General features: G+C 38.2%; 1 protein-coding gene across 6 annotated transcripts in view; it reads right to left on the bottom strand.

Moving 5' to 3' along the window:
• The window catches only part of ZMYND11 (zinc finger MYND-type containing 11), a 109,081-nt gene that overhangs the window by 11,607 nt on the left and 78,738 nt on the right, over window positions 1-18,736 (bottom strand). For 5 of the 6 annotated variants that reach the window (XM_013129982.3, XM_005153033.4, XM_034060825.1 and 2 more), the window contains 8 exons: window positions 17,902-18,063; window positions 8,777-8,854; window positions 8,268-8,360; window positions 6,700-6,787; window positions 4,529-4,584; window positions 3,420-3,497; window positions 2,759-2,877; window positions 762-969 (listed from right to left, as the gene is read on the bottom strand). In XM_013129982.3, coding sequence (XP_012985436.1) covers window positions 762-969; window positions 2,759-2,877; window positions 3,420-3,497; window positions 4,529-4,584; window positions 6,700-6,787; window positions 8,268-8,360; window positions 8,777-8,854; window positions 17,902-18,063 — 882 coding nt within the window. The remainder of the gene's footprint in view (window positions 1-761; window positions 970-2,758; window positions 2,878-3,419; window positions 3,498-4,528; window positions 4,585-6,699; window positions 6,788-8,267; window positions 8,361-8,776; window positions 8,855-17,901; window positions 18,064-18,736) is intronic. The other variant, XM_005153034.4, reaches the window with a different exon arrangement.

Genomic DNA, 18,736 nt, shown 5'->3' with positions numbered 1-18,736 from the left:
AGAAGATGTTGCCAGGGAAAAGACTGCCAAGAATACAGAGGAGCATCCTGCAAGCTATGAAAATCTTACTGCCAAGTCAGTAATAACGAATATATAACACCCTCTTGGACAATGAATGACTAGGAAGGTTCAGCTGTGGTAAGGGAATTTCCATATGGCAGTGGAAAGTTCTGTATCTTGGCCCTTTGTGCTTTTCACCATTGTTAAAGCAATATATTTTTTCTTGTTTTGCAGAATTATTTGTAATGACTTCAATCAGTTGCTGGTCACATGGTTCTCAAGCATTAACATTTGCACCTAACAGCTAGACTTGCTGAAAATGTCATAGTTGGTGTTACTTGGGGATCTGTAACAGTCCAAAGTGAACATAGTCCAGCTGTGAAAAGGCTGAACAGCTACAGCACTGTCCCTTGATGGAAGTCCAAGAAGGCAGTGTTGCAGTCTATCTGATATCCATGACATTTAACTTGAACATTCCTATTTAACTTTAGAAATCTTGGTTTGTCTTATCAAGGTGCTGTAGGTTATAAACATTTTGAAACTTCCCAGAGGTCATCCAAGAAACCAAGGAAAGAGGAAAACTCTGTATTCTTGCTATTACTGAACTACAAAACACAAGGAAAATTATCCTTTGAACCCTCTTCCTGTCACCACTGAAAGACAGAGCACAAGGCTAATTTAATAGAAGATTAATCAAAACCATGTAATCTTTGTACCCTTTAATAAATTGCCCTGATTGCTAATACTGTGACAGCACTTACCTGCTCATTGCTGGTGGAAGAGATACTTGACTCTGCCTCCTCTTCCCCTTTATCCTCATTCTTTGATTTCCAGAATCTCCCCTCACGAAGGAAACGCTGGTGCAGTTCCAGCTCATCACAGGCCTTCTTCCACCCCATACTGCGTTTCACATGCAGCCGATGGATGTTAACTGTGATGTCTTGAATGTTTTCAGAAGGAATCCAGGCCCTTTTGAATATATAGTACAGACAGGTTTGGAAACATTACATACAGATGACATGAGAAAATTACTTCAGAAGCAGTTTTTCACAGTGGACAATTCCTTTTTACCCAGATTTTTTTGTATATTCAACATGACTGACAGAAGAAAAAAAAAAGAACTGCACTGTGTTATTGTAAGCATTTGTTTGCTGTGGGTGCTATGGATGAAAGTCTCTTACATTTCTGGTGAGCCATAAACTGCCCCCCGCACCAACAGCTGTCACATCTCCTACCTGCTCTCTTGCTAAATGCTCTGAGTCAGACAGAAACATCTTTACTGAATGTTCATATGCTAACTGACCTCTTTTCTAAAACTGTCGAGGAATGTACCAAATTATCACCTTGAATAGAGACATTTTGTAGTTCGGGCTCCTGTCTATCAAGACTGAACGCATGTGGGACTCATGCTCTTTGTGAATGAGTTCACGGCAGTGACTTGGTTCCAAAGGTACTTTGTCCTCTTAAATATTTTCAGAGAGTTCTCATAGAGTTAGACGGACAGCTCTTGACATTTGGAAGGTTATACCAAGCAACACTGGACATAAAAGTGTCACTGCCATGTATATCTATGTAATAGAGTAAATACTCAACAAGTTAAATGTGTGTGGACATATTCTCAATTCTTGCAATTTAAGCATCAGTGAAGTCAAAGAAACAATGCCAATTTACACCAACCAGGAATAGGGCCTTTTGTCCAAGTCCAGCACAGTAACTAAATAATGGCACTCCAGTAAAATGTATTTTGCCTTTGCTATCAGCACATTTTAAAGAAGTTACAAGCACCTCAACCCACAAATGTATGGTACTTTGCTAAACAGTCTGAAGCTGTGTGAACTTAATGCCAAAACTACTGAGATAAGCTGTATTTGGAAATGGATTCAATGCAAATCATTCTGTGATTGAAACACAAATAAAGACCCTTTATCCACTTTATGCTATTAGAAAATCATGGTAGTTCATACAACAAATGGAAACATGTTACACATTGTGCAAGTTACACTAAAAACAATTTAAATAAACAGCCTCATAGAACTCTGTTACTGAACTGCCTAGGCCCTTTTGGGATGCACCAAAATACACTACCTTCCCAACAGCCACGAATTACTTACAAATGTCTTCTCTCCTCACAATATGGGCATATAAACCAAACAGAAAAAAAAAATCAAAAATGTAGACCCACTCTAGTAACACTACTATAACCTTACCCAGCTGCTGAATAAACAACAGGGGAATGGAGGTAAAAGCTGAGCTAAGAGTTAAGTTTGCAATGTAAAGAGTTACTCTCTGAAACTGCAAACTGGCTCACAGCGGGAGCTCTGTTCTAGAAATGAGACAGAAAGATTTGTGACGTATATTGTATTACTAAAACACAAAATTGCAGTGTGCCTGCTCAGAAGAGAAAATAGAAGAGAGTCAATACTGCTGGAGGTAAGAGCACATTTCTGTCCAATTTTCGTCTCAGCCTGGATTAGCAGGCTGCTACTGATTTGACGGAGCAGTTGAAGTTCGCTTGCTTGCTTTAATTAAAATGGCATTAAGTAACATCCCTATGGCAAATCTGGAAACAGAATCTCAGAGCCATTTGGCAACTTCAGATGTGTTAGACTGAGCTTTAGATTTTCTGAAACAATTATGGCAAAGCATTCTGTCTTTCTAATGTTGGCAACTAACAGAGCCAGGACTTACTACATGATAGATGAGATAAATTCTTTTGAGTATTGTTTGTAAAAAGCAGCACATGGAATTAATAAATTACCTTTGGTGGTGATGGCCAAAAAAGCGAACATCAACTTGATTGTCCTCTTTCTGCATAACTTTGGCTGGCCAAAACCCAAAGCCTTTCATTTTGGCCCAAACCAGCTCATGATTAGGTATCTGGAAAAAATGTTGTATTTATTATTGTATATGAAGTATTATATTGATATCTCCCACAAATATTTTGCTGTAATACTACGCTAGTATTTTAAGAATATGGTTGCTGTTTATGTCTAGTGTTGTTTTCATTTTTATCTTCTTACAGTGCGTATTTCCGTTAGATGTATTACTTGGATCAAAGTAGAAAAAAAAAACAGTCTGAAAAGGGTGTAACTGTCTATTGAAAACAGAGATCTTAAGCAGCCCCCAAATTAAACTTGTCTCAATAGCTTCATCCAGGAGTAAAGTTTTATTTCTGTCAGCTCCTTATTTTCTTGTGAAACTGTTGTAACTGGCTGATAACCAAGTTTCATAACCTATATTGTTACAGCTTTGAAGTTGAATCAACATTTCACTTGTGTAAAGTATCTAGGCTTACAGACTCTCAACCATGCTTTTGAAACAAGCCTACTGAAATGGAATATTCAATGCATTAATGATACCAAAACTACAAGCTTTTATACCAAAAAGCAAACAAATCAAAATGTGTGTCAGCAACATACACAAGGATAGCAGAACCAATTGTCAGGTCGCGCATTTGACAAATAGAAACAGTTCTTGCAAAGCTGCAGTTCATCCAGCTGAAAAACAAAAAAAAAAGGTAAATAAGCCCCCAAAAATCCTTTTTATGCTACTTCAGTAGTATCCCTCTCTCATGTAGTAAAATTTTTCAGCCCTGCTTGCTGATTTAGTGGAGCTACTTCTGTCTGTGCAAACTAGAGGTGTGAAACTGAGGTGAGCTGGGTGAAAGACAAGCTGCAAAAATGTTATTCATGTTTCAGAGAAATAAAGCAGTGGGAGGAGACCAATTCATGTCTTAATGATTTATTATATCTAAAATGCAAACAATAATTCTTTAAATTCATCAAATATTGAAAGTACATTCTGAAAGAAGTAATTTAACTCTAGAAATGGAGAAAGTGAGACAGCTCCTCAGCTTTATTTTTTGGTCTCCTCTGAATCACAGAATCACAGAATCCCAAGGGTTGGAAGGGACCTCAAAAGATCATCTAGTCCAACCCCCCTGCAAGAGCAGGGTAACCTAGAGTACATCACACAGGAACTTGTCCAGGCGGGCCTTGAATATCTCCAATGGAGGAGACTCCACAACCTCCCTGGGCAACCTGTTCCAGTGCTCTGTCACTCTCACATTAAAGAAGCTCTTCCTGATGTCAACATGGAACCTCCTATGCTCCAGTTTACACCCATTGCCCCTTGTCCTACTACTGGATATCACTGAAAAAAGCCTAGCTCCATCATCCTGACACCCACCCTTTACATATTTGTAAACACTGAATGATGAGAAAAGTTTCAATGCCAATAACAGAATTTGGTAGGAATCTCAGGTTCAATTCATATTAGCAAGTACAATTATTTCTAACACAACTATATATTACTAGATTATTTTCCAATCTAAGATTTGATTATTGGTATATTCTATATGACAGTCTAGTTGGAAAAAAAGAAAAAAGAGGAATACTGAATCAGCTGTTAGAAAGCTAAGGGGAAATTTATCATAAACTTCAGAGCATTTTAACTTTTGCAATAGGAAGAATAATTTTCTTAGGTTCTGAAATGAAAAGTATTTTGTCTACATCTTGGTACTACTTACTTCATGACATGTGTCTTTGTAAAGCATCCTTGCTATATCAGCTTGTTCACTATCCGCTATAAATTAAAAATAAAGGGTATGAACAATCACAGTATGATCACAGTGCTCACAAAGATTTGCAGCTGTTATTGCTATGATTTTCATGCTATAATTGTCTGGCTTGAGAATACAAACCATAATTTAGTTACTTGGATAACCCTTCTATTTAAAATTTTGTAACAATCAGTTTTGTATTTGTTTTCTGTTTCATATTTATATGCAGAAAAACCATTGGGAGCTTTTAAATTCAACAATACAAGTACACATCTGAGAAGCAGCAGCAGGGACACATGGTCGTTCTTAATACGGATCCAATTTCTTTCTCTCCTAGCATCTCAATGACACACTGCAATTGTCCTAAAACATGGCTCTCTCACCACTTGACAGGAACACAGGTACAATCACATAAGCATTTCTGCTTAGATTAATGCTTCAGATTGTTTCCCTTTACACCCGTTTCTTTTCCTATTAGCACATTCCCACCCCTTTCTACAATGACACTGCAGATCTTCTGATGCTGCAAATAGACTGGCCCCACTCTCCTCCATTTTCCTGATGTGGGCTGTGTCTGCAGGGAAGAACCACATCCTTCCTGAAATGATGGCATCTGTTATGTCTGGCTATAGCTTCTGGACATAGTAGAACTGTTTTTCCACTTCCAACCAGACTGTCCCATCAGCCACTTTTTACCTTCCCAGTAAACTAACAGCTCCTCTAATGCCTGTATCTCCACACAATGCACCAGCAGGACATCTGTAGTGTGGAGATAGCTATTTCCTGTCACAATATGGCAGATATGGTCCACAAATGAAAAACAGAACCACAGAATCATAGAATGGTTTGAGTTGGAAGGGACCTTAAAGATTACCCAGTTCCAACCCCTGCCATAGGCAGGGACACTTTCCACTAGACTACATTGCTCAAAGCCCCATCCAACCTGGCCTTGAACACTGCCAGGAATCAGGCACCCACAACTCCTCTGGGCAACCTGTGCCCAATGCCTCACCATCTTCATCGTGAAGAATCTCTTCCTAATATCCAACCTAAACTCACAGAAGCATCTCAGCAGGTCCCACGGGCTTGCGCACCTTCAGGTTCCTTAGATGTTCTTGAACTTCATCTTTTCCTATAGTTCTTCATTCTCCCAGTCCCTGCCTTTAGTTTCTGCAACTTAGGCAGTGTGGGAGAAGCACTTGCAAGTGAAGACCAAGGCAAAAAAGTACCTCAGTCTTCTCCGTATCCCAGGTAACCAGGTCTCCTGTTTCCTTCCAGAGAGGGCCCACATTTTCACTACTCTTCCTTCTATCACTGACATACCTACAGAAGCTTTACTTGTTGCCTCTGATGTCCCTGGCCAGATTTAATTCTATCAGAGGTTCAGCTTTCCTAACCTAATTCTGGGTGGCTCAGATAATTTCTCAGTATGCCTCCCAGGCTACCTGTCCTTGCTTCCATCCTCTGTAGGCTTCCCTTTTTGTGTTTGAGTTTGTCCAGGAGCCCCTTGCTCATCCACACAGGCTCCACTCATGGAGTTTTTGCCTGATTTCCTCTTTGCTGAGATACATCCATCCTGAGCTCAGACAACGTGATCCTTGCATATTAACTAGCTTTCTTGGGCCCCTCTTCCCTCCAGGGTTTTATCCCATGGTACTTCACCACGTAGAGCCTGAAGAGGCCAAGTCTGCTCGCCTGACGTCCAGTGTATCAAGCTTGCTGTGAGCCCTCATCACTGCCTTGAGGACCTTACTATAGTGTATCTATAGTGTGTCCATAGTACATATTTTTGCTGACACAGCACATAAGAAGTAAGACCTCTTTCCAGCTTAGAACAATGTAAGTCTACTGGAAGAAATCTGCAGTATAAACTGACTTATGACTTAGGCTGCAGAAGAAATAGGATGGCAGAGGTGCAAATTCCCACTAACAGGTTTAGGCAGAGAGTATGAAAACAGTTGCATAGTGGGTGGGTCAGAAAAGACCCTGCAAAGTCCTCTTGCAGCTTGCTTTGATTTTTAAGGGCTCTCAAATTACTTCATCCACACTTATCTAATACCAAATTCAATCCCCAACTTGTGAGTTTCTTACAGATAAAGAATGATCAAATAAAATAAGCAGTTAATGTAGTACTTTACCTCCATAGAAAATCACTGTGTTGTGTAGAAGCAGCTGAGCATCTGCTTTGAACTCCTCGTAACTCCTGTACTTTCCTTCATTTACTTTCTACACAAAAGAAAACATAGGACTGTGAAGAAAACTGTTAAAGTGCTGTACCCATTTTTATGCAGAGAAGCTTCCACAGAAATCTGCATTATGCAACACAGATCAGACATTGCCTTTCCTGCATACAGAAGGAATACTCAGAACTCTCTGACATGGTTTGTTAGTATCTGAATATTGGCTGCATTGGTCCCCTTATGCAACAGCCAGAAGTAAAATGGATGCTCTAATACTTGACTAAGTTTATAAAGCAATTCTCTTGGTTGTAACATGGTGAATCTGGGCTAGCTTGATCATAAGGTGTGGTCCAGAACTTTTCTTCAAATTAAAATATATTCCCCGAGGTGAAGGCTTTCATACCTTAGACTACCAGCTAGTTTCAAAACAAGGCTGACTGCATTTATTCTTCACTTGACAGTCAGTGTTTTCTGATGAAAGCTGATTGTCTTAGTCCTTCAAACTCTTAACAAACTCTGAACAACTCCTAACTCATGCCTATATAGAACATTTTCCTAGTATGTTCCTTTATCTGATAAGGAATGCAGCATTTTCAGTTGTGCTCTGTCAAGAACACCTATGAGAATTCCAGTCATCAAACATAACATCATTAGCTTCTAGGATGCTATCAAGGCCAAACGACCTTCTTTGGAAGGAGGTGAAAGTGACACAGTGAAAGGAAGGCCTTTTCAGGCTCACCTAGTGTTGCCTGTACTTTAAGCCAGCCAGTACCGTTGGTCTCCAAAACTGCCAGTGATCCTACTCTTCATCCATGTGTTTCAATAACAGTAATAAAGCAAAGGCTTTTCATATCTGTGGTTTAGAGGACAAGATGTACAACAGCACTACATAGTAATCCAGTTGTAGCAGTGAATAAAGATAAATATGCTGTTCATTTTGGTCATGTGTAGTTGACTTACATGAGTCATGGTCAGACCTTTAGTTCAGAAAAAAAGGACAACATATTTACTAGTACTTTATTTTTGTAATAATTAATGCAAAACAGATGTTTTGAGTGAGTCTTGTTTTTTCGTGATCAACAAAATGATTGTTCTTTATGAATCATGTAGATGTTTATGAAGTTGACACCTACACAAGGGCACAATGACTAAAATTGGAAAATGGTCAAAACCATTGGGCCAGATATGCAAACACAGGCACTCAATACTGTATTCAGTGACTTAGATAAAGGGTACTTTTCCTTAAGATTTCAGCTGCCTACAGCTCCTTGTAAAACCATAGTACAAAAGGAATTGAGGATACTTTATGTTAAAAAAACAGGCACTGCTCAAAATAGTTTTACTTGGCTACCTACTTATGAGGAAAAGTTTGAAGTTTTAAGCTCCTGCATCCAGTGCTGGATACAATACTGAAATACTGATCATAAGGAGAATGAAACAGGACTAGTGCTTTAGTCCTAAAGGTTTTATCTTCACTGTTAAAAGACACCATAAACATGTGGAAGTTACAAAGCAAGTCACTCTACCTCCTGTATAGTAGGAACGTCAACAGCTGAGTGCACCAGCCTTCTATACATTGGGTGTTTGTTGTCCTTCCCTTTCTTGTTTAGATCTATAGCCTGAAAGGACCATGAGACAGTGTAAGTTATTGCATTCAAATCTGCCTAGAACAAACAAACAGAAAGATTTAAAAAAAAAAAAAGCAATAGTTTGGAATATTTCAGGTGGGGAATACACAAGGCTGAACTGTGGGTGGATCCACAATCTGACAGATTACATGTGTCTAAAACCTGAAAAAATGTCAATTACAGAGGATTTGCAGGCCCATGGCATAAACTACTCCAGCCAGAATGACACTAATCTGAGCAATGAGACCTGGTAGGTATGTGCTGAAATATACAAATGGCCTATGACAGGAGAAATAAAATGATACCCTCTTGAAGCCCTCCTCCCTGCATAGCCACACATAACCAACTGTAACACATCCTCTACAGTGCAATCCAACCTTCCATAAGCTTCCCTGTTTCAGACTCACCCGCTCCTTCATACGAGAGACTATGAATCGTAGGTATGTGCTCATCTCTTGTTTACTTGTGTTTTTCTTCTTGATACTCTGTCAAAGAAAAAACAGTATCATATTATTATTTTAAACTTGACTACAAAATTCATCCAATAAATATCTTCTTTGCATCACAACACTATTTGAAAAGGTAACTTTGAATCACATGTCGCACAATCTTTTTAGGGAAAATCTTTTCTGGGAAATCAGTAACACTAACATGCCACAACAACTATAGTTGTTGCTTTGAATTATCTCCGGGCTGAGGACTTCAGCTACATAAGAATTACAGGTTTTATTTCCAGCTGTATCCATACTGCACTGTCAAAACCTCTCAGGTAAAAAAAGTGTCTAATTAGAATAAAATAATGAAGAAAGGCATTTTAGGGAGCAGTTTAAAATTAATTTGTCTTTTGATTAGCAAGGCATTAATATATACACTAAAATAAGAATTTATTTTCAAAAGAATATCCTGTACCACCTACAAATTATATGCTTACTAGGCAAAATAACACTGTCTAGGTGGAAGCCAAATAGGCTCTAGGCAGTAAAAACTCAGAGCACTTTTTAGTGCCTGAGAAACATAGCAGTTGTTGATTTTTTGTGGTTCTTCCTTAATGAAATCTAATCCAGATTCTGGAACACAAACTGCTTCTTTTTAGCATTTCAGGATCCAGAGAACCCATCCCCGCCCCCACGCCCCCCCCCCCCCCCCCCCTTCTGGATCAGTAGAGATACTTATCCCTACCCTTCAAAGTCAATCCAGGCTAGTGAAAAGCACTGCATACAGAAAATGTGCTGCTAAAGAGAGGGGGCCTCTCTGCAAATGCCTAGCATGGTCTTACAGACCAGCCTTTCCAGCTCCAGGTCACAGAAGCTGTGCAATTATGCATGGCCTTACAACAGCTACCTGAAAAAGTGCTATCTCCTCCTTGCTCTTGCCTACAGTAGCTCTCCAAAACAAAAGCAGAGTGAAACAACAGCATGGGTTCCAGTTTTATCATCCTGAAGTGACTTCTAACTGCTGACATCTCTTGCAAAAACATTTACTCCTTCTCACACCTCCAAATGCACAGAGTGCAAAGGTGAGTTCTCCCCTTCTCATGCCTCAGATCACAACCTGTATGCTGTGTGGACCAAACTGGCTTATCCTGCAACCTCAAATTTTGACGGTCTTTAGCAAGATCCACATAATTGTGTAGATGACTGTTGCTTAGCAAACACAAGAAAAAACAGGATCCATGTTCTAATAGGTAGCTAAAAGAGGTAAGAGGCTTATGAATTACTAATAACTAGAAGAGTAATATTTTTCACTGAATTACTTATATATGACTCTGAACATATAGAGGGGTCAGACTCATTGAGTACAGAGCGACTACTACATATTTACTCAGCAAAGGTGAATTTACATATCAGCACCTAAAGAAAAATGACAGAACTTGATTGTGTCTCATTTATATTCCTCCTGCAAGCCACTGAGGACAATAAAAATCAAAGGCTGGCCATTGTGCTACAGCAAATGTGCAACCTGTACATCTCAGGATGGTACTTACTACTGCCTTCTTAAATGAAAACTGTAAACAGCACTACCAATGAAGCTGTTTATTTGATTGTTTATGCTATGCACAGAATCATTACAAACTGTGCTGAAGTACCAGTTCAGTCATGAACCTATATAGATATTACAGTATGCATAACAACACTACAGCTTTTTCCTGCCAGGACACTACCACTGTTGGGTAAAACTCGCTGTTGTGGAAAGGGCCAGCACCAGGTCTTGCATGTAAATATTATTTTCATCATATTAATGGTTCCCTGACCTTCTTTCTAAATTCTGGAAGGAGTCAGAATTTTACCCTGCACTGTATGTCTGAATCACCTTCTGTATATTCATGTTTTACATTGTCTGCTGTGAGAATGTGCATTCTTTTGGAATTCACCCATTTAGTTTTGCATAAACCAACACTGCTGCGGCAAATTCAAACCCAAATGTGCATTAAATTATATGCATTACGAAATACTGCTGTCATTTTAGGCACTGGAGTGCTGTATGGTTGCTAATGACGCAGCAGTTTGAAAGACTGAAATTTATTAGGACACAATAAAACTCACTTGCACTGACACCTCTTTTTTTGACATGGTTCTGAATTTATCATCCTTTGAAAGTATTTCAGCATTCATGTGAACCATTTTTCATGCCCTGCTGGGCAAGACAGTTTGTAAGAGACTATGTTGAGATAGATGGTTTACAGTCCTATCCTTCACGTCATGAGAAAGGATAGATAGCTGGCTTTGTATTGTTATTGACATCAGCAACTAATATCATCTTAAGCAGCAATGAAAATGATATAATTAACTTGCCAATTCAGGCAAATTTGAATTTCTCCCCTTTTCCTTCAATTCCCTACACTGATTTATTTAAAGCAAAAATTGATTCCCAGGTTCATCTACTAAATATTGAAAGGTAATAAATTTTGGGAATTGGAGCCTATGAGCCAGCAAAAATGTCTTTTTATGGCAAGGTGGCTCACCCTTTGTAGAAAGTGAGTTATTATTCAACTGCTTCATTCACTTTTCAGCAAAGATTAGCCCTTTAGGAGGTACCACTCGCACATTCTTTGAAAGCTGTAATGGAAAATGTGTAGTTTTTTAATACCCCCCCTCCCCCTTTTCTATTTTGAAGCCTTATAGTGTCCTCAGAGAAGTCAACCTAGAGCCACTTAAAGCAAGAAAATAGGGGATATGATTTGCATAATATCTATATTGCTGACATAAGAAAATATACCTATTTTCAGGTCCCTTTATAGCCAGAGTGATATATAAGCAAGTATAAATAAAAAATAGGTTTTTTAATCTCCTACTTTTGGGAAAAAAAAAACAATGATGGTGGCTTGTGAATCCACTGTGTATATTTTCCCACAGTCAGATCTACTAACATACACTACTGCAAGCTTTTAACTACAAGTTTCTTTCGAGGAGACTGCTAAGATTCAATCCAGCCCCAAAAGATTTTAAGGATCTTTATACTTGTAGATACCCTATTTGTGGGATGTATTATCTTAAATATAAGATTGTACTAGGCCAAGCTGGGATAAAGTTAATTGTCTTCACAACAGCTCATACAGTGGTATGGTTCAGATTTGTGACCAAAACACTGTTGATAACACACTGATATTTTAGCTCTTCCTGAACAGTGTTTGCACAGTATCAAGGCCTTTGCTGTTTCTCACTCTGCCTCCACAGTGAATTGATTAGGAGGTTTGCAAGAGGTTGGGAGGAGATACAACCTGGGAGATGACCTGAGCTAACCAAAGTGATATTCCATGCCATATGATGTCATGCTCAGCAACAGAAAGAGAGAAGAGATAGTTATCCATCTTTTGCTTGGGAATTGGCTGGGCATTAGTCCAGCTATGGAGAGTGGTGAGTGACTGCCTTTGAAGCATCTGTTTTGTTTTCTTTCTCTCTTTTTCCTTAACTTATTAAACATTTTTTATCTTGACCCAGAAGTTATCTTGATTTTACTGTTCCTTTTCTCTTCCTCTGTCCCACTGGGAGTTGGGGAGAAGTGAAAAAGAGAGTCTGCATTGTGCTTAGCTGCCTACTCGGGTGATACCTAAGTTACACTGTTTGGGGTGTTTTTTTTAGAGAAATTTGCAGCCTTTCTGCTTTGAACCAAGATAAATTGAAAGGCTTGGTCAGGCATATGCATTTACATAGAGAACGTAGGAGTGAAGTAATAACCTTACAATAGCAATCCTCCTGTAGGAGACTAATGAGACATGGTAGGTAGAAGGCCAAGGCTGCAACCTAACTCTTTGCTTGTGGCTGCAGGAAATACCTTATATATGCCTTGCTCTCTGCAGCACATCTATTTCTTAGAAGCTGGTTCCTGAAGGCTGGATTTACATTTCTGTTTATATTCGATATTCTAGATTAATAATACTGCTTAGCTGTTAAAGAGGGTAGCAATATATTGCACTGTGCAGGTGTGACTTATTTAGCAATTCGGACATGTTTATGGTGCAGGAATTCACTGCAAGACTTTACAAACCACACAAGGTTAGCAGCAGCTAGGGACACTGCCAGGAAACCACCCCATCCTTCAGTAGCACCTTTACAATGGAAGTGACTATACTTCGCACTCCAAGTTAGCATGTAGGTTTCAACTCCCAAGGTGACAATGGCCACCATGCTGCAGCTGCTGCAATCTTTCATTTGAAGAGAAAAAAACAGAGCAACTCTAAGAAATGTAAGGTGTTACAGACAGCATTCTGTCTGGCTAGAAGCAGTTCAATTAAGTTTTCTCCCTGTAAAAAGGTTTCTGTTTCCCTATAATCATCCATTAACAAATCTATTTTTTTCCCTCTCTCAGCTGTCATGTGTAAACACACATCAAAGAGCTTCACTTCAGCTTAGTGATGGATTAGGTGAAGGCTGCTCAATGACAGATACATGTTTCTAAGGTACCAGTTCCATTTTCATAAGCAATTCAGGTTTCCAGGGGTATATCTGCAGAGGGGAACTATGTGCATGTCTAACATACATTCACCACTGCTGTTTAGAAACTCCTTGCTTTACCCACTGGTCCTTGGATTTTTTTAGGGCTTAAATTTCCAGAGGAATTTGGTACTACATATGGAAAGCTTTACTGCTCTGACGCCCTCTGAAACTTTCAACCCTCAGGTCCTCAAGTTTCCTGTACCATTAAGAAAGGTATGCAGGCACACAGGATGTGTCTCAGAACAATCAGTGCACCGTATGCCTCAAGCAGCATACAGAAAACCATCTGCCTGAGCAGAATATGGCATATGACCTGCCTCTTTCAGGATCCATGTAGAGTTAAAAACTAGTCTTTACAAAGCATTAGGTGATTTTGGAAAGGTTACAGCTGAATTCACAAATTGGTTTGTACTTGTATGGTGCATTAAGCACCTTCTGAATATGAAGCATCATATTTATTAAATACACTTTTAAGTGCACAGAGAAAGTGGTAGGAGGCTCTAAGTTGAAGTTTTCCAGTTTTATCATTGCTGTGGACAAACCCCTTTACACTTTTTAAATACACCCTATGCAGTGCCCAGTTCTGATGGCTCCCTGACTTATTCATGGGTGCATGTGACTGAAAGGTGAATGGAAGTGACCTGCCAATGACTAACACCTCCTGAGGTATGCTCTCTGCACATTGAGCCATGTGGTGCTAACATTGAGCCTATACTGGAACTTCCCTTCACTCACCAATCCATGGCTATTATTTGTGAGATTGTACCAAATCCTATTTACAGAATATGTTTCATCATAAGGCTATCTAACTCCTACCAAAACACACCGTAACAAAAGTCAATAAAGCTATGTTCTTTCTTCTTTGTATTCTACATTAACCATGCTGACTGACAGCTAGTACCTAAAACCCACCCATCTAAGTACAGTTACTTCACTTAAGTAACCTTCATCTTTTTGTGCTTCTAACTTTCTACTGTTTGTCATTCTCACTTGTCAAATTATGTCTAAAGTTGATTGTGAACTGCATGATGGTGTATTTCTATGTACTTTATGAAATGCTTAGTACAAGTACCAGGACTCAGAAATAGCCTATTTATAGAATACTGAGCAGCACAGCATTTAATATTTTAAGTTCTACAGTTTAATTTACTCTCTTACTTATGAAAATCAGAAATATTGGAATACCCACTATGATAGGTAAACTGATTATAATTTCTTGCAAAGCACATGCAAGAAAGATCAATCTCTGATCAGATGACTGCAAAAACTTTAGGAGTCAAGTGAAACCATACGGGTAATTCTTTCTTTTTGTTTCACAAATCAAAATCTACTCTTCTGGGGCAAACGATATGTCACCATGCATAAATCTGCCTTTCTATAGAATGATTTTAAAATCTGATTTTTTTTGAAAGAGAAATAATAATTGTTTACTCCAATATGTGATCAGCATTTTCCTATTCATATTTTTATATCTATTCCCTGCCCTCCAAACACTTGCATTTTTGCAGTACTTTCTGTAATCTTTAGGTACTAAATTAACAGCTGGAGAAAATTAATTTCCTCCTTTTATCTAACCAAAGAGTAGCAATAAATGTACAACTCTCCTACATAGATTGAGTTGACTAACCCGATCTTGAATGGACCATTCCAGTAGTGGGGAATGTAACCTCTAAGTTAATTCAATATTGAGTCTTTTTCTTGTGACCTGTCTACCAGGAATTTTGCTGATAATACCAATTTATTTCACTTAACACAATGATTAGTCAGCAGCCGGGGAAAATTTCAATCACTGCAATGTGGTTTGAATTGAACTTTCTTTGACTCTTGACTCCTGCTGAGAATTATGGGTACAAAATACACAGATTGGTACCATCTAGTAAAAAAAAAAAAAAAAAAAAAAAAAAGCAGGAACTGGACACTCTTTCTTATGGATTCAGTGGAGAAAAACCCCCAGCAGGGAAGCAGAGTTCAGAGCAAGGTTTGCAAGGGATTGTTATAAACATTAAGGGAGCAAAAATATTTTAAAGTTATTAACAAATCCTTGGCAATGTCCTTTAGAAAATGTTTCTGAGTAGTCAAGTGTGCAAGATAAAGCTGCACAGGTTGATTGAACTAGTACAACCAGCAATTGTGAAATGAATAATCCAAAGGCTTGCTGACCTTGGCAGCATTACAGAAAGCAATCTTTACATAAGAATGATGTGTTCCTACATTATTTCTCCCAATATATTAGGTTTCAAACATACTTTAATTTCACCTTTGCAAAGAGCTTTGAAATCCCTAGGTGAAAAGTGCTATGTCCAGTTTCAAGAATAAAGTATGAAAATATATGCATCTCTTTGTCCTAGCTATTACTTTTCTTGAATGTACACATTTATTGCTAATAATGCAAAGTAAATCCTATTACCCTTATGCTAGATAGTTAAGCTCTGTTACATCCTCTGGACATCAGCCACAGCTCTTCAAATTACCATAGTTTTGTTGAATATAGGCCTCTCTTGCTTTTAAAATTAAATTAGAGCTGTCCTTTCATAAGAAGATGGGGAGAAAGTAGTGGAAGAATACTGAAGCCTGACACAAGGACATTAACTCCCATGCCTCCTTTATTTCCAGGGTCTGTGCAAGCAACCTTAGTTCGAGTTTGCAGAATTAGGGCTTGAAGAGATTTGGATTAATTACAAAGAAAATGAGAGCTTCCAGTACAGTGGAAAAAGGATGCCATGGCATTCAAGATGCCATTATTCACAAAACCAGGTTGATCATCATCTGAGACACTGAGCAAGCCAAAGATCTTGGGGGCTGGAAGTATTTAAGAGCCCCTCCTTACCCCTCTCACCCCCTTCCCCCCATCTCTCCTTAGTCTTTGTGCAACAAAAAGGGGAAGACAGATACAGTGCATGTGGTCTGAGTTTCACAGGATTTTTATCAAGATAAAAATTTGTTTTATGTCATTGCCGTTGTCATTGCCAAGGATTTTGAGGCTCCAAGATGAAAGCCAAAACTGTTCTCAAAGCTGATCACCCTATGTATCTGTGCATATTTCATGCAATTATTCAGCATTTCTGCTCTGACCAAATCTATGTTTTATGATAGGTTTTACAAGCCACCTCAAGGTGGCTTAAACCATTTGCATTCACTACTCTGACCAGGTGTCATCTAAAATTACTGGTAGACTGGATCCAGTTTACCTAATTTTAACTATTTATAACAATTAATAATATTTATTATAAAGCCCAACAATTATTAAAGAGATTTATTTAAAATCTGAAACCAATTCCCTGTATATGGTCATTCTTTATTCTCAACAGTAACAATATTGAGTAGCTAAATTAAATGCTGATAATTCAATAAGGAGAGATATAGTACTTGACCTTATTGTACATGTTCTTATCGTACATGTCCTTATTCTTAACTGGTTTGTTTCCTGTCACTACTTTTTCATTCCTTTACACTTTCTTGGGCAGGTTTGATTTTCTTACTATTTCCCTAAACCCTGAGAACTCCCAATCTGAGGCAACAGAATTTTTACAATCAGTTCTAAAGTAACTTCAGTTAGAAAGTGCTGTTTTGAAACAAAACAATCTATGTGTTTCCAAAAACCACTATTCTGTACTATGAAGTGCCTAAACCCTTACATTCCTTGCAGCACAGATCATCTGAAGATCAGTCTGCTGCTCTACATCTAGACCAAAGCTTTTAGCAAGGGAATTTCTTCGGCCAGCAATCCAAAGTAGAGTGCAACTGGCAGTTTTACACCACTCTGTACCAATAATTTAATTCATATGCATTATTCCCTCCATTTAAGGAAGCCTAGGAATGTGATCCACTATGGAAGGTGATGCAGAGATGACAACCGTAAAGAAAATTACCTGGCTGATTCAAGGCCAGGTACCAGTAAGCACCATCCTGACTAGAATGTTTAGTCTTCTAATGACATGTAGGCAACATACCTGCTCATTCTTCAAAACTATAGCTAAAAAATACTCTTTGCTGTCTCCTGACCATACTCATCAGAATAGCAATTTTAAAGAAAAAGCAATATAGATAGGATGCTATGATTGAAATCCAGATTGGCCTTTTTGGCACCAATAGAATCCATGAATATAAACAAGAAGCAGGATTTCACCCCATATTTTTTGATACTGCCCTTATCAGTAACAAGACTGTGGCTTTTTAATGTAAAATATAATTCCAATAGAATATTAAAAATGCAGTCATCAAAATACAAAAAAGTTACATTATGATTCATTAAAATGATGTTAAGTAAAAACAGTAGCATCTTATACAGCAATTTGTTTACTCATGTTGAAGATTTCACAATATACTGCATTCACATGTGACATACATACGTACACACATTCCCACACAGTATACTGTGTGTTCAAATGCATTAGTAAAACTTGCTGGAGTCTTCAAAAATGACCATCTGCCACATGAACCATATTTTGGTATCTCTGTATAGATGCTCTAGTTATATACCATCGTTTCAATATTCAGTTCTTTATCCATTAACCTGGCCAGACCATCTGGATACCTTAATGAATCTATTAACGAATATCAACCCTCTAAGCAGCACATGAAATCTCATAGGTACTCACCCTGCAAACTGGGCACTGCCAGTGACTACTGCTGTCTCTAAGCCTGAACTCATCAGACAAACACTTGGAATGATACACACGAAAACACAGGTCACATATCAACACCTCTCCAGGCAAATGGCATTCAAAACAATACCAGTCATGATTTTCTGTCTCCCAGTCCTACAAAAAATACAAAATATTTTGGTATGACATTTTGTCAAAATCTGCAGGAACTAAGAACAAAATTGATATGTCTTGAAATCCAGCAGCAATTAGACATTATAAACATTTTAAGAAGTGTATAATGTTTAAAAAACAGGGGAAAACCTACATGCTTAAAGATCATCAATTTAATACACACTAGCTCCAATAGAACAAGAATGCCAAGTTTTAGTTTTTTCAAGTGTCTGATTGGTAACAATTTAGAATATGAGGTCTGTCCACAATGAAAAGTGGGTTTGTTTTCTATCTTCATGTAAAACACTTGTTGTCCTCTCTGTATTACACTACAAACAAAAGTTTGCGCACCTCAAAAGATCATACCTATTTCCTGGGACTATTTCCTCTTGTTTTGATTGTTACATTATATTTTCAACTGTAATTTTCTCAAGGGTGGTCCCTTCCAGTCTTTACTTGCTTAAAACTGACAACCTATCAGCATCAAAGTATTGAGTTACAAGCAATAAATGAAATCATGAACCTACTACTGCAAGAAATGTTTCTGTTAAGCAATCCCAATGCAATTAAAAAAAATAGAAAATGTTTCACTTGCAGTGCCCAATAGCACAAGGCTTATTCCTGAAATGTTCTACAGAGGATAAAGGATATGGTTCTGCTGATGCACAGATGTCTT

This window comes from Melopsittacus undulatus, chromosome 1 (assembly GCF_012275295.1).
Source record: "Melopsittacus undulatus isolate bMelUnd1 chromosome 1, bMelUnd1.mat.Z, whole genome shotgun sequence".
NCBI classification, from domain to species: domain Eukaryota; kingdom Metazoa; phylum Chordata; class Aves; order Psittaciformes; family Psittaculidae; genus Melopsittacus; species Melopsittacus undulatus.
This window is presented reverse-complemented; position numbering and strand designations above follow the sequence as displayed.